This window comes from Oncorhynchus mykiss, chromosome 3 (genome assembly GCF_057628025.1).
Source record: "Oncorhynchus mykiss isolate SJ-2025 chromosome 3, ASM5762802v1, whole genome shotgun sequence".
NCBI lineage: Eukaryota > Metazoa > Chordata > Actinopteri > Salmoniformes > Salmonidae > Oncorhynchus > Oncorhynchus mykiss.
The window spans coordinates 94,980,075-95,005,572 of record NC_143024.1 but is presented as its reverse complement, the minus strand read 5'-3'; the positions used below and the strand labels follow the sequence as shown (position 1 = coordinate 95,005,572).

The window sequence follows — 25,498 nt, the reverse complement described above, 5'->3', positions numbered from 1 at the left end:
CTTGTATAGACCAGAGCCCTATTCCCTATATAGTGCACTACTATAGACCAGAGCCCTATTCCCTATATAGTGCACTACTTCAGACCAGAGCCTATTCCCTATATAGTGCACTTGTATAGACCAGAGCCCTATTCACTATATAGTACCCTACTATAGACCAGAGCCCTATTCTCTATATAGTGCACTACTATAGACCAGAGCCCTATTCTCTATATAGTGCACTACTTTAGACCAGAGCCCTATTCTCTATATAGTGCACTACTTTAGACCAGAGCCCTATTCCCTATATAGTGCACTACTATAGACCAGAGCCCTATTCCCTATATAGTGCACTACTATAGACCAGAGCCCTATTCCCTATATGGTGCACTACTATAGACCAGAGCCCTATTCCCTATATAGTGCACTACTATAGACCAGAGCCCTATTCCCTATATAGTGCACTACTTTAGACTAGACCAGAGCCCTATATAGTGCACGACTTTAGACCAAAACCCTATAGTGAGTAATGACACTTAACTTCTAATGTGTTTTAAACATGATTATTTAATGCAAAATCTGTTATAAAACATGCATAAAATGGTATGCTTATTAATGATACATGACATTCGATTTATAAAAAAAAAAAATTGTGTCGTGTTTTGTTCAGGAATACAGTTATTGTTCGTTCCCTCAGATCTTGGCCTTCTGTGAGTACCAACAGTACCTTTTACATTGGAACCTCTGTCTAACTAACGTTAAAATAACTACATTAACACCATCTAAGATCCTAAAACATGTTTAGCGCAGGCATGAAGACGATCTCATGCAATGTTCACATCACAATCAAACCACAAACCAGGGGTTTGAAAAAGAGACCTTTCAGACTGTACCGTGGTCTCTCTTTCTCTCTCCATGCTAATCCATGGAAGAGTGATGAGATTGAGAGAGAGACAGGGAGAGAGAGGGGGGAGAGAGACAGCGTGAGAGAGGGGGAGAAAGAGACAGAGAGAGAGACAGGGAGAGAGAGAGACAGGGAGAGAGAGAGAGAGACAGGGAGAGAGACAGGGAGAGAGAGAGAGAGAGAGAGAGAGAGGGAGAGAGAGAGAGAGAGAAAGATAGAGAGAGAGAGAGAGAGAGAGAGAGAGACAGTGAGATCGAGAGAAAGAGAGAGAGGGAGAGAGAGAGAGACAGAGAGAGAGAGAGAGAGAGAGGGGAGAGAGAGAGAGAGAGGGAGGAAAACACCCCAACAGTCTTGGCCTCCCTTTCTTCTCCCGCCTTCCTGCCAAGACCTCAGAACACCTCTCCTGTCCTCCCCCATCTTCTCCTCTCCTCTCCTGTCCTCCCCCATCTTCTCCTCTCCTCTCCTGTCCTCCCCCATCTTCTCCTCTCCTCTCCTGTCCTCCCCCATCTTCTCCTCTCCTCTCCTGTCCTCCCCCATCTTCTCCTCTCCTCTCCTGTCCTCCCCCATCTTCTCCTCTCCTCTCTCCTTCCAATTATCTCCTCTTCCATAACCACATCTCTCTCCTGTCTGGACAAAGACAGAGATAATTTCATATCCTACTGTATGTTTCAGTAAAATAATAAAATAATAATTGTATGATTACTGCCTTCTCTACCTAATGATAATAATCAGACATTAACGACTTATAGAGCTAAAATACCCTTCATTAGCCTAAAGTAAATACGTGGTGAATGATTGGTTCTGTCACAAATGGCACCCTACTCCCTATATATATATATATATATATAGTGCACAATGTTTGACCTCATTTACAGGACCACAAAGGCTCAAAGTAGTGCTCTATATATAGAGAAGAGGATACCATTTGGGAAGTAGCCGTACAGTGGAAGCTAAGGACATTATGGATCTGCATTAGCAGGAAAAAACAGAGAAAGATTATGACATTATGGATCTGCATTAGCAGGATAAAACAGAGAAAGATTATGACATTATGGATCTGCATTAGCAGGATAAAACAGAGAAAGATTATGACATTATGGATCTGCATTATCAGGATAAAACCGAGAAAGATTATGACATTATGGATCTGCATTAGCAGGATAAAACCGAGAAAGATTAGGACATTATGGATCTGCATTATCATGATAAAACAGAGAAAGATAAGGACATTATGGATCTGCATTAGCAGGATAAAACAGAGAAAGATTATGACATTATGGATCTGCATTATCAGGATAAAACGAGAAAGATTAGGACATTATGGATCTGCATTATCAGGATAAAACAGAGAAAGATTAGGACATTATGGATCTGCATTATCAGGATAAAACAGAGAAAGATTATGACATTATGGATCTGCATTATCAGGATAAAACAGAGAAAGAGTACGACATTATGGAGCTGCATTATCAGGTTAAAACAACGCAATATAAAAGCTGATACAACATGTAGTGTAGTGGTTGAAATTCCCAGAATGCTCGGTGCTCCTTCCTGTGTGTGTGTGTGTGTGTGTGTGTGTACGGAATGTTCTGAGGTACAGATTAATTTGATCATCTACCGTCCACACAGTAATTAAGACACTGCCACTATAGTGTATAAAACACGTGGTTGTTCAACAGCTAGCCATAGTGGTCACAACCCTGTCTGATTGGCTGTTGCAGAAAGTTAGACAGACAGATACTGTAGTTATAGTTACTGGACCAGACCAAGGGCCTGTATCAATCAAAACACTCACACCGCTGATCTACGATCAGTTTAGCCTTTTTGATCCAAATGATTGAGACTACATGAAAGGGGGGGGGGGGACCCGATCCTAGGTCAGAACTCCATACAGCCACTGATCCCAGTCGGGCTCTACACAGCAGCAGTCATGGGGTTCTTCTGGCGTGGATCATTGTGACGGGCCGGTCCCTCCCCAACGTAGGCGAACCTCTCTGGGCTGGCCTGGCGATACCCTCCTCCTCCTCCTCCTCCACCACGGTTCATGGTGTCATAACGGGGGGTTCGGAGGGGCAGAGTGGGGGACGGGGGGACGTCCTGGCGTAGAGGAGGAGGGTGGTAGTACCCTGGGTCGGCCTGGCGGGGGTCACCCCTGGGGGGATAGTTGGGGTTCTCTCTGGGGGGGTAGTTGGAGTCAACCCTTGTTGGGTAGTTGGGGTCAACCCTAGGGGGGTTGTTGGGGTCTACTCTGGGGGGGTAGTTGGGGTCTACTCTGGGGGGGTAGTTGGGATTGGGGTAGGATGGTTGGGGGCCAGGGTAGTGACCAACCCAGCCTGTCTGCTGTAATGGGTACCCCTCAGAAGGATCCATTGGGCCACGCCTGAAAGAAAACACAAAAGAAGACGATGATGATGAAGAACACGAAGCAGAAGTCTACAACAAAACATATTTAAAACAAGAAGAAGAACAGCAGCACGGTCAGGACAGTAGGATGGTCAGGACAGTAGGATGGTCAGGACAGTACGATGGTCAGGACAGTAGGATGGTCAGGACAGTAGGATTGTCAGGACAGTAGCATGGTCAGGACAGTAGAATGGTCAGGACAGTAGGATGGTCAGGACAGTAGGATGGTCAGGACAGTAGCATGGTCAGGACAGTAGGATGGTCAGGACAGTAGGATGGTCAGGAAAGTAGGATGGTCAGGACAGTAGCATGGTCAGGACAGTAGGATGGTCAGGACAGTAGGATGGTCAGGACAGTATGATGGTCAGGACAGTAGGATGGTCAGGACAGTAGGATGGTCAGGACAGTAGCATGGTCAGGACAGTAGCATGGTCAGGACAGTAGGATGGTCAGGACAGTAGCATGGTCAGGACAGTAGGATGGTCAGGACAGTAGGATGGTCAGGACAGTAGCATGGTCAGGACAGTAGGATGGTCAGGACAGTAGGATGGTCAGGACAGTAGGATGGTCAGGACAGTAGCATGGTCAGGACAGTAGGATGGTCAGGAAAGTAGCATGGTTAGGACAGTAGCAAGGTCAGGACAGTAGCATGGTTAGGACAGTAGCATGGTCAGGACAGTAGCATGGTCAGGACAGTAGCATGGTCAGGACAGTAGGATGGTCAGGACAGTAGCATGGTTAGGACAGTAGCAAGGTCAGGACAGTAGCATGGTTAGGACAGTAGCATGGTCAGGACAGTAGCATGGTCAGGACAGTAGCATGGTCAGGACAGTAGGATGGTCAGGACAGTAGCATGAATAGGACAGTAGCATGGTCAGGACAGTAGCATGGTCAGGACAGTAGGATGGTCAGGACAGTAGGATGGTCAGGACAGTAGGATGGTCAGGACAGTACGATGGTCAGGACAGTACGATGGTCAGGACAGTAGGATGGTCAGGACAGTAGGATGGTCAGGACAGTAGCATGGTCAGGACAGTAGGATGGTCAGGACAGTAGGATGGTCAGGACAGTAGGATGGTCAGGGCAGTAGCATGGTCAGGACAGTAGGATGGTCAGGACAGTAGCATGGTCAGGACAGTAGGATTGTCAGGACAGCAGCATGGTCAGGACAGTAGCATGGTCAGGACAGTAGGATGGTCAGGACAGTAGGATGGTCAGGACAGTAGGATGGTCAGGACAGTAGCATGGTCAGGACAGTAGCATGGTCAGGACAGTAGGATGGTCAGGACAGTAGCATGGTTAGGACAGTAGGATGGTCAGGACAGTAGCATGGTCAGGACAGTAGCATGGTCAGGACAGTAGCATGGTCAGGACAGTAGCATGGTCAGGACAGTAGGATGGTCAGGACAGTAGGATGGTCAGGACAGTAGCATGGTTAGGACAGTAGCAAGGTCAGGACAGTAGCATGGTTAGGACAGTAGCATGGTCAGGACAGTAGCATGGTCAGGACAGTAGCATGGTCAGGACAGTAGGATGGTCAGGACAGTAGCATGAATAGGACAGTAGCATGGTCAGGACAGTAGCATGGTCAGGACAGTAGGATGGTTAGGACAGTAGCATGGTCAGGACAGTAGCATGGTCAGGACAGTAGCATGGTCAGGACAGTAGGATGGTCAGGACAGTAGGATGGTCAGGACAGTACGATGGTCAGGACAGTACGATGGTCAGGACAGTAGGATGGTCAGGACAGTAGCATGGTTAGGACAGTAGCATGGTCAGGACAGTAGCATGGTCAGGACAGTAGGATGGTCAGGACAGTAGGATGGTCAGAACAGTACGATGGTCAAGACAGTACGATGGTCAGGACAGTAGGATGGTCAGGACAGTAGGATGGTCAGGACAGTACGATGGTCAGGACAGTACGATGGTCAGGACAGTAGGATGGTCAGGACAGTACGATGGTCAGGACAGTAGGATGGTCAGGACAGTAGGATGGTCAGGACAGTACGATGGTCAGGACAGTAGGATGGTCAGGACAGTACGATGGTCAGGACAGTAGGATGGTCAGGACAGTAGCATGGTCAGGACAGTAGCATGGTCAGGACAGTAGCATGGTCAGGACAGTAGGATGGTCAGGACAGTAGCATGGTCAGGACAGTAGCATGGTTAGGACAGTAGCATGGTCAGGACAGTAGGATGGTCAGGACAGTAGCATGGTTAGGACAGTAGCATGGTCAGGACAGTAGCATGGTCAGGACAGTAGGATGGTCAGGACAGTAGGATGGTCAGAACAGTACGATGGTCAAGACAGTACGATGGTCAGGACAGTAGGATGGTCAGGACAGTAGGATGGTCAGGACAGTACGATGGTCAGGACAGTACGATGGTCAGGACAGTAGGATGGTCAGGACAGTACGATGGTCAGGACAGTAGGATGGTCAGGACAGTAGGATGGTCAGGACAGTACGGTGGTCAGGACAGTAGGATGGTCAGGACAGTACGATGGTCAGGACAGTAGGATGGTCAGGACAGTAGGATGGTCAGGACAGTAGCATGGTCAGGACAGTAGCATGGTCAGGACAGTAGGATGGTCAGGACAGTAGCATGGTCAGGACAGTAGGATGGTCAGGACAGTAGGATGGTCAGGACAGTACGATGGTCAGGACAGTAGGATGGTCAGGACAGTAGGATGGTCAGGACAGTAGCAAGGTCAGGACAGTAGGATGGTTAGGACAGTAGTATGGTCAGGACAGTAGCATGGTCAGGACAGTAGGATGGTTAGGACACTAGGATGGTCAGGACAGTAGCATGGTCAGGACAGTACGATGGTCAGGACAGTACAATGGTCAGGACAGTAGGATGATCAGGACAGTAGCATGGTCAGGACAGTAGCATGGTCAGGACAGTAGGATGGTCAGGACAGTAGGATGGTTAGGACAGTAGGATGGTCAGGACAGTAGGATGGTCAGGACAGTAGGATGGTTAGGACAGTAGGATGGTCAGGACAGTAGGATGGTCAGGACAGTAGGGTGGTTAGGACAGTAGCATGGTCAGGACAGTAGTATGGTCAGGACAGTAGCATGGTCAGGACAGTAGGATGGTCAGGACAGTAGGATGGTCAGGACAGTAGCATGGTCAGGACTGTAGGATGGTCAGGTCAGTAGCATGGTCAGGACAGTAGGATGGTTAGGACAGTAGCATGGTCAGGACAGTAGGATGGTTAGGACAGTAGGATGGTCAGGACAGTAGCATGGTTAGGACAGTAGGATGGTCAGGACAGTAGGAGGATCAGGACAGTAGGATGTTTAGGACAGTAGGATGGTCACAGATCAGCCTCCCCTTCAGATCTAGGATCAGCTTCCCCTTCCCCTACAGAACTAGGATCAGCTTCCCATACAGATCTAGGATCAGCTTCGCCTTCCCATTCAGATCTAGGATCAGATTCCCCTTCAGAACTAGGATCAGCTTCCCCTACAGAACTAGGATCAGCTTCCCCTTCCCCTTCAGATCTAGGATCAGCTTCTCCTTCAGATCTAGGATCAGCTGCCCCTTCCCCTTTAGATCTAGGATCAGCTTCCCCTTCCCCTTCAGAGCTAGGATCAGCTTCCCCTTCAGATCTAGGATCAGCTTCCCCTTCAGATCTAGGATCAGCTTCCCCTTCAGATCTAGGATTAGCTTCCCCTACAGATCTAGGATCAGCTTCCCCTTCAGATCTAGGATCAGCTTCCCCTTCAGATCTAGGATCAGCTTCCCCTTCAGATCTAGGATCAGCTTCCCCTTCCCCTTCAGATCTATGATCAGCTTCCCCTTCAGATCTAGGATCAGCTTCCCCTTCCCCTTCAGATCTACGATCAGCTTCCCCTTACCCTACAGAACTAGGATCAGCTTCCCCTACAGAACTAGGATCAGCTTCCCCTACAGATCTAGGATCAGCTTCCCCTACAGATCTAGGATCAGCTTCCCCTTCCCCTACAGATATAGGATCAGCTTCCCCTTCAGATCTAGGATTAGCTTCCCCTACAGATCTAGGATCAGCTTCCCCTACAGATCTAGGATCAGCTTCCCCTTCAGATCTACGATCAGCTTCCCCTTCAGATCTAGGACCAGCTTCCCCTTCCCCTACAGAACTAGGATAGGCTTCCCCTTCCCCTACAGAACTAGGATCAGCTTCCCTTTCCCCTTCAGATCTAGGATCAGCTTCCCCTTCAGATCTAGGATCAGCTTCCCCTTCAGATCTAGGAACAGTCCCTACAGATCTAGGATTAGCTTCCCCTTCCCCTTCAGAACTAGGATCAGCTTCCCCTACAGATCTAGGATCAGCTTCCCCTTCCCCTACAGATCTAGGATCAGCTTCCCCTTCCCCTTAAGATCTAGGATCAGCTTCCCCTTCAGATCTAGGATCAGCTTCCCCTTCAGATCTAGGAACAGTCCCTACAGATCTAGGACTAGCTTCCCCTTCCCCTACAGATCTAGGATCAGTTTCCCCTTCGCCTTCAGATCTAGGATCAGCTTCCCCTTCCCTTTCAGATCTAGGATCAGCTTCCCATTCCCATACAGAACTAGGATCAGCTTCCCCTACAGAACCAGGATCAGCTTCCCCAACAGATCTAGGGTCAGCTTCCCCTACAGAACTAGGATCAGCTTCCCCAACAGATCTAGGGTCAGCTTCCCCTTCAGAACTAGGATCAGCTTCCCCTACAGAACTAGGATCAGCTTCCCCTTCCCCTTCAGATCTAAGATCAGCTTCCCCTTCAGATCTAGGATCAGCTTCCCCTTCCCCTAAAGAACTAGGATCAGCGTCCCCTACAGATCTAGGATCAGGTTCCACTACAGAACTAGGATCAGCTTCCCCTACAGATCTAGGATCAGCTTCCCCTTCCCCTTCAGATCTAGGATCAGCTTCCCCTTCAGAACTAGGATCAACTTCCCCTACAGAACTAGGATCAGCTTCCCCTTCCCCTTCAGATCTAGGATAAGCTTCCCCTTCAGATCTAGGATCAGCTGCCCCTGCCCCTTCAGATCTAGGATCAGCTTCCCCTTCAGATCTAGGATCAGCTTCCCCTTCCCTTAAAGAACTAGGATCAGCTTCCCCTTCCCCTTCAGATCTAGGATCAGCTGCCCCTTCCCCTTCAGATCTAGGATCAGCTTCCCCTTCAGCAGCATGGTCAGGACAGTAGCATGGTCAGGACAGTAGGATGGTCAGGACAGTAGCATGGTCAGGACGGTAGGATGGTCAGGACAGTAGGATGGTCAGGACAGTAGCATGGTCAGGACAGTAGCATGGTCAGGACAGTAGGATGGTCAGGACAGTAGCATGGTTAGGACAGTAGCATGGTCAGGACAGTAGCATGGTTAGGACAGTAGCATGGTCAGGACAGTAGCATGGTCAGGACAGTAGCATGGTCAGGACAGTAGCATGAATAGGACAGTAGCATGGTCAGGACAGTAGGATGGTTAGGACAGTAGCATGGTCAGGACAGTAGGATGGTCAGGACAGTAGGATGGTCAGGACAGTAGCATGGTTAGGACAGTAGCATGGTCAGGACAGTAGCATGGTCAGGACAGTAGCATGGTCAGGACAGTAGGATGGTCAGAACAGTACGATGGTCAAGACAGTACGATGGTCAGGACAGTAGGATGGTCAGGACAGTAGGATGGTCAGGACAGTACGATGGTCAGGACAGTAGGATGGTCAGGACAGTAGGATGGTCAGGACAGTACGATGGTCAGGACGATAGGATGGTCAGGACAGTAGGATGGTCAGGAAAGTAGGATGGTCAGGACAGTACGATGGTCAGGACAGTACGATGGTCAGGACAGTACGATGGTCAGGACAGTAGCATGGTCAGGACAGTAGGATGGTCAGGACAGTAGCATGGTCAGGACAGTAGCATGGTCAGGACAGTAGGATGGTCAGGACAGTAGGATGGTCAGGACATTAGGATGGTCAGGACAGTAGGATGGTCAGGACAGTACGATGGTCAGGACAGTAGGATGGTCAGGACAGTAGGATGGTCAGGACAGTAGCATGGTCAGGACAGTAGGATGGTTAGGACAGTAGTATGGTCAGGACAGTAGCATGGTCAGGACAGTAGGATGGTTAGAACAGTAGGATGGTCAGGACAGTAGCATGGTCAGGACAGTACGATGGTCAGGACAGTACGATGGTCAGGACAGTAGGATGATCAGGACAGTAGCATGGTCAGGACAGTAGCATGGTCAGGACAGTAGGATGGTCAGGACAGTAGGATGGTTAGGACAGTAGGATGGTTAGGACAGTAGCATGGTCAGGACAGTAGGATGGTCAGGAAAGTAGGATGGTCAGGACAGTAGCATGGTCAGGACAGTAGGATGGTCAGGACAGTAGGATGGTCAGGACAGTAGCATGGTCAGGACAGTAGGATGGTCAGGACAGTAGCATGGTCAGGACAGTAGGATGGTTAGGACAGTAGCATGGTCAGGACAGTAGGATGGTTAGGACAGTAGGATGGTCAGGACAGTAGCATGGTTAGGACAGTAGGATGGTCAGGACAGTAGGATGATAAGGACAGTAGGATGTTTAGGACAGTAGGATGGTCACAGATCAGCTTCCCCTTCAGATCTAGGATCAGCTGCCCCTTCCCCTTCAGATGTAGGATCAGCTGCCCCTTCCCCTTCAGATGTAGGATCAGCTGCCCCTTCCCCTTCAGAACTAGGATCAGCTTCCCATACAGATCTAGGATCAGCTTCGCCTTCCCCTTCAGATCTAGGATCAGATTCCCCTTCAGAACTAGGATCAGCTTCCCCTACAGAACTAGGATCAGCTTCCCCTTCCCCTTCAGATCTAGGATCAGCTTCTCCTTCAGATCTAGGATCAGCTTCCCCTTCCCCTACAGAACTAGGATCAGCTTCCCCTTCCCCTTCAGATCTAGGATCAGCTTCTCCTTCCCCTTCAGATCTAGGATCAGCTTCCCCTTCCCCTACAGAACTAGGATCAGCTTCCCCTTCCCCTTCAGATCTAGGATCAGCTTCCCCTTCAGATCTAGGATCAGCTTCCCCTTCCCCTAAAGAACTAGGATCAGCTTCCCCTACAGATCTAGGATCAGGTTCCCCTACAGAACTAGGATCAGCTTCCCCTACAGATCTAGATCAGCTTCCCCTTCCCCTTCAGATCTAGGATCAGCTTCCCCTTCAGAACTAGGATCAACTTCCCTTACAGAACTAGGATCAGCTTCCCCTTCCCCTTCAGATCTAGGATAAGCTTCCCCTTCAGATCTAGGATCAGCTTCCCCTTCCCTTAAAGAATTAGGATCAGCTTCCCCTTCCCCTTCAGATCTAGGATCAGCTTCCCCTTCCCCTACAGATCTAGGATCAGCTTCCTCTTCCCCTACAGATCTAGGATCAGCTTCCCCTTCCCCTATAGATCTACAATCAGCTTCCCCTTCAGATCTAGGATCAGCTTCCCCTTCAGATCTAGGATTAGCTTCCCCTACAGATCTAGGATCAGCTTCCCCTTCAGATCTAGGATCAGCTTCCCCTTCAGATCTAGGATCAGCTTCCCCTTCAGATCTAGGATCAGCTTCCCCTTCCCCTTCAAATCTAGGATCAGCTTCCCCTTCAGATCTAGGATCAGCTTCCCCTTCCCCTTCAGATCTACGATCAGCTTCCCCTTCCCCTTCAGATCTAGGATCAGCTTCCCCTTCAGAACTAGGATCAGCTTCCCCTACAGAACTAGGATCAGCTTCCCCTTCCCCTTCAGATCTAGGATCAGCTTCCCCTTCAGATCTAGGATCAGCTGCCCCTTCCCCTTCAGATCTAGGATCAGCTTCCCCTTCAGATCTAGGATCAGCTTCCCCTTCAGATCTAGGATCAGCTTCCCCTTCCCCTAAAGAACTAGGATCAGCTTCCCCTTCAGATCTAGGATCAGCTTCCCCTTCCCCTAAAGAACTAGGATCAGCTTCCCCTACAGATCTAGGATCAACTTCCCCTACAGATCTAGGATCAGCTTCCCCTACAGATCTAGGATCAGCTTCCCCTTCCCCTACAGATCTAGGATCAGCTTCCCCTTCAGATCTAGGATTAGCTTCCCCTACAGATCTAGGATCAGCTTCCCCTACAGATCTAGGATCAGCTTCCCCTACAGAACTAGGATCAGCTTCCCCTACAGATCTAGGATCAGCTTCCCCTTCCCCTACAGATCTAGGATCAGCTTCCCCTTCAGATCTAGGATTAGCTTCCACACCAGATCTAGGATCAGCTTCCCCTACAGATCTAGGATCAGCTTCCCCTACAGAACTAGGATCAGCTTCCTCTACAGATCTAGGATCAGCTTCCCCTTCCCTTCAGATCTAGGATCAGCTTCCCCTTCAGAACTAGGATCAGCTTCCCCTACAGAACTAGGATCAGCTTCCCCTTCCCCTTCAGATCTAGGATCAGCTTCCCCTTCAGATCTAGGATCAGCTGCCCCTTTCCCTTCAGATCTAGGATCAGCTTCCCCTACAGATCTAGGATCAGCTTCCCCTTCCCCTAAAGAACTAGGATCAGCTTCCCCTTCAACTTCAGATCTAGGATCAGCTTCCCCTTCAGCTCTAGGATCAGCTTCCCCTTCCCCTACAGATCTAGGATCAGCTTCTTCTTCCCCTACAGATCTAGAATCAGCTTCCCCTTCCCCTACAGATCTAGGATCAGCTTCCCCTACAGAACTAGGATTAGCTTCCCCTACAGATCTAGGATCAGCTTTCCCTACAGATCTAGGATCAGCTTCCCCTTCCCCTACAGATCTAGGATCAGCTTCCCCTTCATATCTAGGATTAGCTTCCCCTACAGATCTAGGATCAGCTTCCCCTACAGATCTAGGATCAGCTTCCCTTTCAGATCTAGGATCAGCTTCCCCTTCAGATCTAGGATCAGCTTCCACTTCAGATCTAGGATCAGCTTCCCCTTCCCCTACAGAACTAGGATTAGCTTCCCCTTCCCCTTCAGATCTAGGATCAGCTTCCCCTTCCCCTTCAGATCTAGGATCAGCTTCTCCTCCCCCTTCAGATCTAGGATCAGCTTCCCCTTCCCCTACAGAACTAGGATCAGCTTCCCCTTCCCCTTCAGATCTAGGATCAGCTTCCCATTCCCCTTCAGATCTAGGATCAGCTTCCCCTTCAGATCTAGGATCAGCTTCCCCTTCAGATCTAGGATCAGCTTCCCCTTCAGATCTAGGATCAGCTTCCCCTACAGATCTAGGATTAGCTTCCCCTTCCCCTTCAGAACTAGGATCAGCTTCCCCTACAGAACTAGGATCAGCTTCCCCTTCCCCTTCAGATCTAGGATCAGCTTCCCCTTCCCCTACAGAACTAGGATCAGCTTCCCCTACAGAACTAGGATCAGCTTCCCCTACAGATCTAGGATCAGCTTCCCCTTCCCCTACAGATCTAGGATCAGCTTCCCCTTCAGATCTAGGATTAGCTTCCACACCAGATCTAGGATCAGCTTCCCCTACAGATCTAGGATCAGCTTCCCCTACAGAACTAGGATCAGCTTCCTCTACAGATCTAGGATCAGCTTCCCCTTCCCTTCAGATCTAGGATCAGCTTCCCCTTCAGAACTAGGATCAGCTTCCCCTACAGAACTAGGATCAGCTTCCCCTTCCCCTTCAGATCTAGGATCAGCTTCCCCTTCAGATCTAGGATCAGCTGCCCCTTTCCCTTCAGATCTAGGATCAGCTTCCCCTACAGATCTAGGATCAGCTTCCCCTTCCCCTAAAGAACTAGGATCAGCTTCCCCTTCAACTTCAGATCTAGGATCAGCTTCCCCTTCAGATCTAGGATCAGCTTCCCCTTCCCCTACAGATCTAGGATCAGCTTCTTCTTCCCCTACAGATCTAGAATCAGCTTCCCCTTCCCCTACAGATCTAGGATCAGCTTCCCCTACAGAACTAGGATTAGCTTCCCCTACAGATCTAGGATCAGCTTTCCCTACAGATCTAGGATCAGCTTCCCCTTCCCCTACAGATCTAGGATCAGCTTCCCCTTCATATCTAGGATTAGCTTCCCCTACAGATCTAGGATCAGCTTCCCCTACAGATCTAGGATCAGCTTCCCTTTCAGATCTAGGATCAGCTTCCCCTTCAGATCTAGGATCAGCTTCCACTTCAGATCTAGGATCAGCTTCCCCTTCCCCTACAGAACTAGGATTAGCTTCCCCTTCCCCTTCAGATCTAGGATCAGCTTCCCCTTCCCCTTCAGATCTAGGATCAGCTTCTCCTCCCCCTTCAGATCTAGGATCAGCTTCCCCTTCCCCTACAGAACTAGGATCAGCTTCCCCTTCCCCTTCAGATCTAGGATCAGCTTCCCATTCCCCTTCAGATCTAGGATCAGCTTCCCCTTCAGATCTAGGATCAGCTTCCCCTTCAGATCTAGGATCAGCTTCCCCTTCAGATCTAGGATCAGCTTCCCCTACAGATCTAGGATTAGCTTCCCCTTCCCCTTCAGAACTAGGATCAGCTTCCCCTACAGAACTAGGATCAGCTTCCCCTTCCCCTTCAGATCTAGGATCAGCTTCCCCTTCCCCTACAGAACTAGGATCAGCTTCCCCTACAGAACTAGGATCAGCTTCCCCTACAGATCTAGGATCAGCTTCCCCTTCCCCTACAGATCTAGGATCAGCTTCCCCTTCAGATCTAGGATTAGCTTCCACACCAGATCTAGGATCAGCTTCCCCTACAGATCTAGGATCAGCTTCCCCTACAGAACTAGGATCAGCTTCCTCTACAGATCTAGGATCAGCTTCCCCTTCCCTTCAGATCTAGGATCAGCTTCCCCTTCAGAACTAGGATCAGCTTCCCCTACAGAACTAGGATCAGCTTCCCCTTCCCCTTCAGATCTAGGATCAGCTTCCCCTTCAGATCTAGGATCAGCTGCCCCTTTCCCTTCAGATCTAGGATCAGCTTCCCCTACAGATCTAGGATCAGCTTCCCCTTCCCCTAAAGAACTAGGATCAGCTTCCCCTTCAACTTCAGATCTAGGATCAGCTTCCCCTTCAGATCTAGGATCAGCTTCCCCTTCCCCTACAGATCTAGGATCAGCTTCTTCTTCCCCTACAGATCTAGAATCAGCTTTCCCTTCCCCTACAGATCTAGGATCAGCTTCCCCTACAGAACTAGGATTAGCTTCCCCTACAGATCTAGGATCAGCTTTCCCTACAGATCTAGGATCAGCTTCCCCTTCCCCTACAGATCTAGGATCAGCTTCCCCTTCATATCTAGGATTAGCTTCCCCTACAGATCTAGGATCAGCTTCCCCTACAGATCTAGGATCAGCTTCCCTTTCAGATCTAGGATCAGCTTCCCCTTCAGATCTAGGATCAGCTTCCACTTCAGATCTAGGATCAGCTTCCCCTTCCCCTACAGAACTAGGATTAGCTTCCCCTTCCCCTTCAGATCTAGGATCAGCTTCCCCTTCCCCTTCAGATCTAGGATCAGCTTCTCCTCCCCCTTCAGATCTAGGATCAGCTTCCCCTTCCCCTACAGAACTAGGATCAGCTTCCCCTTCCCCTTCAGATCTAGGATCAGCTTCCCATTCCCCTTCAGATCTAGGATCAGCTTCCCCTTCAGATCTAGGATCAGCTTCCCCTTCAGATCTAGGATCAGCTTCCCCTTCAGATCTAGGATCAGCTTCCCCTACAGATCTAGGATTAGCTTCCCCTTCCCCTTCAGAACTAGGATCAGCTTCCCCTACAGAACTAGGATCAGCTTCCCCTTCCCCTTCAGATCTAGGATCAGCTTCCCCTTCCCCTACAGAACTAGGATCAGCTTCCCCTACAGAACTAGGATCAGCTTCCCCTTCCCCTTCAGATCTAGGATCAGCTTCCCCTTCCCGTACAGAACTAGGATCAGCTTCCCCTACAGAACTAGGATCAGCTTCCCCTACAGATCTAGAATCAGCTTCCCCTACAGATCTAGGATCAGCTTCCCCTTCCCCTACAGATCTAGGATCAGCTTCCCCTACAGATGATATTCCCCTTCCCAAACCCACTATCCTGTCATTGTATAGGGCCATGCTCTACAAGCTGAGCTACAGAACAACCCTTTAAACATTAGTTAATGCTAAACTGACTGAAGACCAGCATCTAGGAGCAACTTCACCCTACTTCTTGATTCAGACTAACTAGAAACCTGAAGCAAGTGCACTGCTGTAGTGCCGTCAGTAGGTCCTGCCAACTTGGCCACTAATAGGTCGTCAGTGGGTCGTCAGTGGGTCGTCAGTGGTTCATCAGTGGGTCGTCAGTGGGCCGTCAGTGGGTCGTCAGTGGTTCGTCAGTGGATCGTCAGTGGGTTGTCAGTGGGCCGTCAGTGGGTCGACAGTGGGTCGTCAGTGGTTCATCAGTGGGTCGTCAGTGGGTTGTCAGTGGGCCGTCAGTGGGTCGTCAGTGGGTCGTCAGTGGTTCATCAGTGGGTCGTCAGTGGGCCGTCAGTGGGTCGTCAGTGGTTCATCAGTGGGTCGTCAGTGGGTTGTCAGTGGGCCGTCAGTGGGTCGACAGTGGGTCGTCAGTGGTTCATCAGTGGGTCGTCAGTGGGTTGTCAGTGTGCCGTCAGTGGGTCGTCAGTGGGTCGTCAGTGGGTCGTCAGTGGTTCATCAGTGGGTCGTCAGTGGGCCGTCAGTGGGTCGTCAGTGGTTCATCAGTGGGTCGTCAGTGGGTTGTCAGTGGGCCGTCAGTGGGTCGACAGTGGGTCGTCAGTGGTTCATCAGTGGGTCGTCAGTGGGTTGTCAGTGTGCCGTCAGTGGGTCGTCAGTGGGTCGTCAGTGGGTCGTCAGTGGTTTGTCAGTGGGTCGTCAGTGGGTCGACAGTGGGTCGTCAGTGGTTCATCAGTGGGTCGTCAGTGGGTTGTCAGTGGGCCGTCAGTGGGTCGACAGTGGGTCGTCTGTGGTTCATCAGTGGGTCGTCAGTGGGTTGTCAGTGGGCCGTCAGTGGGTCGTCAGTGGGTCGTCAGTGGTTTGTCAGTGGGTCGACAGTGGGTCGTCAGTGGTTCATCAGTGGGTCGTCAGTGGGTTGTCAGTGGGCCGTCAGTGGGTCGACAGTGGGTCGTCAGTGGTTCATCAGTGGGTCGTCAGTGGGTTGTCAGTGGGCCGTCAGTGGGTCGTCAGTGGGTCGTCAGTGGGTTGTCAGTGGGCCGTCAGTGGGTCGTCAGACTGAAATTGTTTTTAGACCTCCACATGTCTGGTTCATCCTCGGGAGCAATTTTCAAACGCCTGAAGGTACCATGTTCATCTGTATAAACAATAGTACACAAGTATAAACACCATGGGAACACGCAGCCGTCATACCGCTCAGGAAGGAGACGCATTCTGTCTCCTAGAGACGAACGTACTTTGGTGCAAAAAGTGCAAATCAATCCCAGAACAACAGCAAAGGACCTTGTTAAGATGCACTTCTCAAGATCCCTCATACTGACTGACTGACTGCTCTTCTCCTGATTCCTCAGACTGACTGACTGACTGCTGCTCTTCTCCTGATCCCTCATATTGACTGACTGCTGCTCTTCTCCTGATCCCTCATACTGACTGACTGACTGCTGCTCTTCTCCAGATCCCTCATACTGACTGACTGACTGCTGCTCTTCTCCTGATTCCTCATACTGACTGACTGACTGACTGCTGCTCTTCTCCTGAGCCCTCATACTGACTGACTGCTGCTCTTCTCCTGATCCCTCATACTGACTGACTGCTGCTCTTCTCCTGATCCCTCATACTGACTGACTGACTCCTGCTCTTCTCCTGATCCCTCATCCTGACTGACTGACTGCTGCTCTTCTCCTGATCCCTCATTCTGACTGACTGACTGACTGCTCTTCTCCTGATTCCTCATACTGACTAACTGACTGCTGCTCTTCCCCTGAGCCCTCATACTGACTGACTGCTGCTCTTCTCCTGATCCCTCATACTGACTGACTGACTGCTCTTCTCCTGATTCCTCATACTGACTGACTGACTGCGCTCTTCTCCTGATCCCTCATACTGACTGACTGACTGCTGCTCTTCTCCAGATCCCTCATACTGACTGACTGCTGCTCTTCTCCTGATCCCACATACTGACTGACTGACTGCTCTTCTCCTGATCCCTCATACTGACTGACTGACTGACTGCTGCTCTTCTCCTGATCCCTCATACTGACTGACTGCTGCTCTTCTCCTGATCCCTCATACTGACTGACTGACTGCTCTTCTCCTGATGCCTCATACTGACTGACTGACTGACTGACTGCTCTTCTCCTGATTCCTCATACTGACTGACTGACTGACTGCTGCTCTTCTCTTGATCCCTCATACTGACTGTCTGCTGCTCTTCTCCTGAGCCCTCATACTGACTGACTGACTGCTGCTCTTCTCCTGAGCCCTCATACTGACTGACTGACTGCTGCTCTTCTCCTGATTCCTCATACTGACTGACTGACTGCTGCTCTTCTCCTGAGCCCTCATACTGACTGACTGCTGCTCTTCTCCTGATCCCTCATACTGACTGACTGACTGCTCTTCTCCTGATGCCTCATACTGACTGACTGACTGCTCTTCTCCTGATTCCTCATACTGACTGACTGACTGACTGCTGCTCTTCTCTTGATCCCTCATACTGACTGTCTGCTGCTCTTCTCCTGAGCCCTCATACTGACTGACTGACTGCTGCTCTTCTCCTGAGCCCTCATACTGACTGACTGACTGCTGCTATTCTCCTGATTCCTCATACTGACTGACTGACTGACTGCTGCTCTTCTCCCGAGCCCTCATACTGACTGACTGCTGCTCTTCTCCTGATCCCTCATACTGACTGACTGACTGACTGCTCTTCTCCTGATTCCTCATACTGACTGACTGACTGACTGCTGCTCTTCTCCCGAGCCCTCATACTGACTGACTGCTGCTCTTCTCCAGATCCCTCATACTGACTGACTGACTGCTGCTCTTCTCCAGATCCCTCATACTGACTGACTGACTGACTGACTGCTGCTCTTCTCCTGATCCCTAATACTGACTGACTGCTGCTCTTCTCCTGATCCCTCATACTGACTGACTGACTGCTGCTCTTCTCCTGATCCCTCATACTGACTGACTGACTGCTGCTCTTCTCCTGATCCCTCATACTGACTGACTGACTGCTGCTCTTCTCCTGATCCCTCATACTGACTGACTGCTGCTCTTCTCCTGATCCCTCATACTGACTGACTGACTGCTCTTCTCCTGATTCCTCATACTGACTGACTGACTGCTCTTCTCCTGATTCCTCATACTGACTGACTGACTGACTGCTGCTCTTCTCCTGATCCCTCATACTGACTGACTGACTGCTCTTCTCCTGATGCCTCATACTGACTGACTGACTGACTGACTGCTCTTCTCCTGATTCCTCATACTGACTGACTGACTGACTGCTGCTCTTCTCTTGATCCCTAATACTGACTGACTGACTGACTGCTGCTCTTCTCTTGATCCCTAATACTGACTGTCTGCTGCTCTTCTCCTGAGCCCTCATACTGACTGACTGACTGCTGCTCTTCTCCTGAGCCCTCATACTGACTGACTGACTGCTGCTCTTCTCCTGATTCCTCATACTGACTGACTGACTGCTGCTCTTCTCCTGAGCCCTCATACTGACTGACTGCTGCTCTTCTCCTGATCCCTCATACTGACTGACTGACTGCTCTTCTCCTGATGCCTCATACTGACTGACTGACTGCTCTTCTCCTGATTCCTCATACTGACTGACTGACTGACTGCTGCTCTTCTCTTGATCCCTCATACTGACTGTCTGCTGCTCTTCTCCTGAGCCCTCATACTGACTGACTGACTGCTGCTCTTCTCCTGAGCCCTCATACTGACTGACTGACTGCTGCTCTTCTCCTGATTCCTCATACTGACTGACTGACTGACTGCTGCTCTTCTCCCGAGCCCTCATACTGACTGACTGCTGCTCTTCTCCTGATCCCTCATACTGACTGACTGACTGACTGCTCTTCTCCTGATTCCTCATACTGACTGACTGACTGACTGCTGCTCTTCTCCCGAGCCCTCATACTGACTGACTGCTGCTCTTCTCCTGATCCCTAATACTGACTGACTGCTGCTCTTCTGATCCCTCATACTGACTGACTGACTGCTGCTCTTCTCCAGATCCCTCATACTGACTGACTGACTGACTGACTGCTGCTCTTCTCCTGATCCCTAATACTGACTGACTGCTGCTCTTCTCCTGATCCCTCATACTGACTGACTGACTGCTGCTCTTCTCCTGATCCCTCATACTGACTGACTGACTGCTGCTCTTCTCCTGATCCCTCATACTGACTGACTGACTGCTGCTCTTCTCCTGATCCCTCATACTGACTGACTGACTGCTCTTCTCCTGATTCCTCATACTGACTGACTGACTGACTGCTGCTCTTCTCCTGATCCCTCATACTGACTGACTGCTGCTCTTCTCCTGATCCCTCATACTGACTGACTGACTGACTGCTGCTCTTCTCCAGATCCCTCATACTGACTGACTGACTGCTCTTCTCCTGAGCCCTCATACTGACTGACTGCTGCTCTTCTCCTGAGCCCTCATACGGCCTTACTGCTGCTCTTCTCCTGAGCCCTCATACTGACTGACTGCTGCTCTTCTCCTGATCCCTCATACTGACTGACTGTTCTTCTCCTGATTCCTCATACTGACTGACTGACTGCTGCTCTTCTCCTGATCCCTCATACTGACTGACTGACTGCTGCTCTTCTCCAGATCCCTCATACTGACTGACTGACTGCTCTTCTCCTGAGCCCTCATACTGACTGACTGCTGCGCTTCTCCTGAGCCCTCATACTGACTGACTGCTGCTCTTCTCCTGAGCCCTCATATTGACTGACTGCTGCTCTTCTCCTGATCCCTCATACTGACTGACTGACTGCTGCTCTTCTCCAGATCCCTCATACTGACTGACTGACTGCTGCTCTTCTCCTGATTCCTCATACTGACTGACTGACTGACTGCTGCTCTTCTCCTGAGCCCTCATACTGACTGACTGCTGCTCTTCTCCTGATCCCTCATACTGACTGACTGACTGACTGACTGCTGCTCTTCTCCTGATCCCTCATACTGACTGACTGCTGCTCTTCTCCTGATCCCTCATACTGACTGACTGACTCCTGCTCTTCTCCTGATCCCTCATACTGACTGACTGACTGCTGCTCTTCTCCTGATCCCTCATTCTGACTGACTGACTGACTGCTCTTCTCCTGATTCCTCATACTGACTGACTGACTGCTGCTCTTCTCCTGAGCCCTCATACTGACTGACTGCTGCTCTTCTCCTGATCCCTCATACTGACTGACTGACTGCTCTTCTCCTGATTCCTCATACTGACTGACTGACTGCGCTCTTCTCCTGATCCCTCATACTGACTGACTGACTGCTGCTCTTCTCCAGATCCCTCATACTGACTGACTGCTGCTCTTCTCCTGATCCCTCATACTGACTGACTGACTGCTCTTCTCCTGATCCCTCATACTGACTGACTGACTGACTGACTGACTGCTGCTCTTCTCCTGATCCCTCATACTGACTGACTGCTGCTCTTCTCCTGATCCCTCATACTGACTGACTGACTGCTCTTCTCCTGATGCCTCATACTGACTGACTGACTGACTGACTGACTGCTCTTCTCCTGATTCCTCATACTGACTGACTGACTGACTGACTGCTGCTCTTCTCTTGATCCCTCATACTGACTGTCTGCTGCTCTTCTCCTGAGCCCTCATACTGACTGACTGACTGCTGCTCTTCTCCTGAGCCCTCATACTGACTGACTGACTGCTGCTCTTCTCCTGATTCCTCATACTGACTGACTGACTGACTGCTGCTCTTCTCCTGAGCCCTCATACTGACTGACTGCTGCTCTTCTCCAGATCCCTCATACTGACTGACTGACTGCTCTTCTCCTGATGCCTCATACTGACTGACTGACTGCTCTTCTCCTGATTCCTCATACTGACTGACTGACTGACTGCTGCTCTTCTCTTGATCCCTCATACTGACTGTCTGCTGCTCTTCTCCTGAGCCCTCACACTGACTGACTGACTGCTGCTCTTCTCCTGAGCCCTCATACTGACTGACTGACTGCTGCTCTTCTCCTGATTCCTCATACTGACTGACTGACTGACTGCTGCTCTTCTCCCGAGCCCTCATACTGACTGACTGCTGCTCTTCTCCTGATCCCTCATACTGACTGACTGACTGACTGCTCTTCTCCTGATTCCTCATACTGACTGACTGACTGACTGCTGCTCTTCTCCCGAGCCCTCATACTGACTGACTGACTGCTCTTCTCCTGAGCCCTCATACTGACTGACTGCTGCTCTTCTCCTGAGCCCTCATACTGACTGACTGCTGCTCTTCTCCTGAGCCCTCATACTGACTGACTGCTGCTCTTCTCCTGATCCCTCATACTGACTGACTGACTGCTCTTCTCCTGATTCCTCATACTGACTGACTGACTGCTGCTCTTCTCCTGATCCCTCATACTGACTGACTGACTGCTGCTCTTCTCCAGATCCCTCATACTGACTGACTGCTGCTCTTCTCCTGATCCCTCATACTGACTGACTGACTGCTGCTCTTCTCCTGAGCCCTCATACTGACTGACTGACTGACTGCTCTTCTCCTGATTCCTCATACTGACTGACTGACTGCTGCTCTTCTCCTGAGCCCTCATACTGACTGACTGCTGCTCTTCTCCTGATTCCTCAGACTGACTGACTGACTGCTGCTCTTCTCCTGATCCCTCATACTGACTGACTGACTGCTGCTCTTCTCCAGATCCCTCATACTGACTGACTGCTGCTCTTCTCCTGATCCCTCATACTGACTGACTGCTGCTCTTCTCCTGATCCCTCATACTGACTGACTGACTGCTGCTCTTCTCCTGATCCCTCATACTGACTGACTGACTGACTGACTGCTGCCCTTCTCCTGATCCCTCATACTGACTGACTGACTGCTCTTCTCCTGATGCCTCATACTGACTGACTGACTGCTGCTCTTCTCCTGAGCCCTCAGACTGACTGACTGACTGCTGCTCTTCTCCTGAGCCCTCAGACTGACTGACTAACTGACTGCTCTTCTCCTGATTCCTCATACTGACTGACTGACTGCTGCTCTTCTCCTGAGCCCTCATACTGACTGCTGCTCTTCTCCTGATCCCTCATACTGACTGACTGACTGCTCTTCTCCTGATTCCTCATATTGACTGACTGACTGCTGCTCTTCTCCTGATCCCTCATACTGACTGACTGACTGCTGCTCTTCTCCAGATCCCTCATACTGACTGACTGCTGCTCTTCTCCTGATCCCTCATACTGACTGACTGCTGCTCTTCTCCTGATCCCTCATACTGACTGACTGACTGACTGACTGCTGCTCTTCTCCTGATCACTCATACTGACTGACTGCTGCCCTTCTCCTGATCCCTCATACTGACTGACTGACTGCTCTTCTCCTGATGCCTCATACTGACTGACTGACTGCTGCTCTTCTCTTGATCCCTCATACTGACTGTCTGCTGCTCTTCTCCTGAGCCCTCATACTGACTGACTGACTGCTGCTCTTCTCCTGAGCCCTCATACTGACTGACTGACTGCTGCTCTTCTCCTGAGCCCTCATACTGACTGACTGCTGCTCTTCTCCAGATCCCTCATACTGACTGACTGACTGACTGCTGCTCTTCTCCTGATCCCTCATACTGACTGACTGACTGCTGCTCTTCTCCTGATCCCTCATACTGACTGACTGACTGACTGCTGCTCTTCTCCTGATCCCTCATACTGACTGACTGACTGACTGCTGCTCTTCTCCAGATCCCTCATACTGACTGACTGACTGCTGCTCTTCTCCTGAGCCCTCATACTGACTGACTGCTGCTCTTCTCCAGATCCCTCATACTGACTGACTGACTGACTGCTGCTCTTCTCCTGATCCCTCATACTGACTGACTGACTGCTGCTCTTCTCCTGAGCCCTCATACTGACTGACTGACTGCTCTTCTCCTGATTCCTCAGCTATGGGAGTGGAGTCTGGTTCAGTGTATTGGTAATGACACTATGGGAGTCTGGTTCAGTGTATTGGTAATGACAGCTATATCATGATAGCTATGGGAGTCTGGTTCAGTGTATTGGTAATGACAGCTATGGGAGTCTGGTTCAGTGTATTGGTAATGACAGCTATGGGAGTCTGGTTCAGTGTATTGGTAATGACAGCTATGGGAGTCTGGTTCAGTGTATTGGTAATGACAGCTATGGGAGTCTGGTTCAGTGTATTGGTAATGACAGCTATATAATGACAGCTATGGGAGTCTGGTTCAGTGTATTGGTAATGACAGCTATATAATGACAGCTATGGGAGTCTGGTTCAGTGTATTGGTAATGACAGCTATGGGAGTCTGGTTCAGTGTATTGGTAATGACAGCTATGGGAGTCTGGTTCAGTGTATTGGTAATAACAGCTATGGGAGTCTGGTTCAGTGTATTGGTAATGACACTATGGGAGTCTGGTTCAGTGTATTGGTAATGACACTATGGGAGTCTGGTTCAGTGTATTGGTAATGACAGCTATGGGAGTCTGGTTCAGTGTATTGGTAATGACAGCTATGGGAGTCTGGTTCAGTGTATTGGTAATGACAGCTATGGGATACTGGTTCAGTGTATTGGTAATGACAGCTATGGGATACTGGTTCAGTGTATTGGTAATGACAGCTATGGGAGTCTGGTTCAGTGTACTGGTAATGACAGCTATGGGAGTCTGGTTCAGTGTATTGGTAATGACAGACATGGGAGTCTGGTTCAGTGTATTGGTAATGACAGCTATGGGAGTCTGGTTCAGTGTATTGGTAATTACAGCGATATAATGACAGCTATGGGAGTCTGGTTCAGTGTATTGGTAATGACAGCTATGGGAGTCTGGTTCAGTGTATTGGTAATGACAGCGATATAATGACAGCTATGGGAGTCTGGTTCAGTGTACATGGGAGTCTGGAATATCGGAAATTGCAACCTATCCCCTATATAGAGCACCCTGTGTCCAGGTCTAAAATAGTGCACTACATAGGGAGTAGGGTGCCATAGGGCCCTGGTCTAAAGTAATGCACTACATAGGGAATAGGGTGCCAAGGGGCCCTGGCCTGAAGTAATGCACTACATAGGGAATAGGGTGCCATAGGGCCCTGGCCTAAAGTAATGCACTACATAGGGAATAGGGTACCATAGGGTCCTGGTCTAAAGTAGTGTACTGCATAGGGTATAGGGTGCCATAGGGTCCTGGTCTAAAGTAGTGTACTGCATAGGGAATGGGTGCCATCTCAGACTATGGACTTTTTACTGTTTATATCAGCATATTGTCTCTAAATTCTTCTCCTCTCCAGATTTAAACTGTGCTGTTTCAGAACTATAACCCTGGGTTAAACTGTTTCAGAACTATTACCCTGGGTTAAACTGTTTCAGAACTATTACCCTGGGTTAAACTGTTTCAGAACTATAACCCTGGGTTAAACTGTTTCAGAACTATAACCCTGGGTTAAACTGTTTCAGAACTATAACCCTGGGTTAAACTGTTTCAGAACTATAACCCTGGGTTAAATTGTTTCAGAACTATAACCCTGGGTTAAACTGTTTCAGAACTATAACCCTGGGTTAAACTGTTTCAGAACTATAACCCTGGGTTAAACTGTCTCAGAACTATTACCCTGGGTTAAACTGTGCTGTTTCAGAACTATAACCCTGGGTTAAACTGTTTCAGAACTATAACCCTGGGTTAAACTGTCTCAGAACTATTACCCTGGGTTAAACTGTGCTGTTTCAGAACTATTACCCTGGATTAAACTGTCTCAGAACTATAACCCTGGGTTAAACTGTTTCAGAACTATAACCCTGGGTTAAACTGTTTCAGAACTATTACCCTGGGTTAAACTGTTTCAGAACTATTACCCTGGGTTAAACTGTTTCAGAACTATAACCCTGGGTTAAACTGTTTCAGAACTATAACCCTGGGTTAAACTGTTTCAGAACTATTACCCTGGGTTAAACTGTTTCAGAACTATTACCCTGGGTTAAACTGTTTCAGAACTATAACCCTGGGTTAAACTGTTTCAGAACTATAACCCTGGGTTACACTGTTTCAGAACTATAACCCTGGGTTAAACTGTGCTGTTTCAGAACTATAACTCTGGGTA

At 49.7% G+C, this 25,498-nt stretch overlaps 1 protein-coding gene across 10 annotated transcripts in view; it reads right to left on the bottom strand.

Moving 5' to 3' along the window:
• Nucleotides 1-528: 528 nt before the first annotated feature.
• Nucleotides 529-25,498, bottom strand: part of pard3bb (par-3 family cell polarity regulator beta b) — a 539,900-nt gene continuing 514,930 nt past the window's right edge. For all 10 annotated transcript variants that reach the window (XM_090230480.1, XM_090230482.1, XM_090230481.1 and 7 more), the window contains one exon: nucleotides 529-3,263. In XM_090230480.1, coding sequence (XP_090086606.1) covers nucleotides 2,798-3,263 — 466 coding nt within the window. In that variant the 3' untranslated portion in view covers nucleotides 529-2,797. The remainder of the gene's footprint in view (nucleotides 3,264-25,498) is intronic.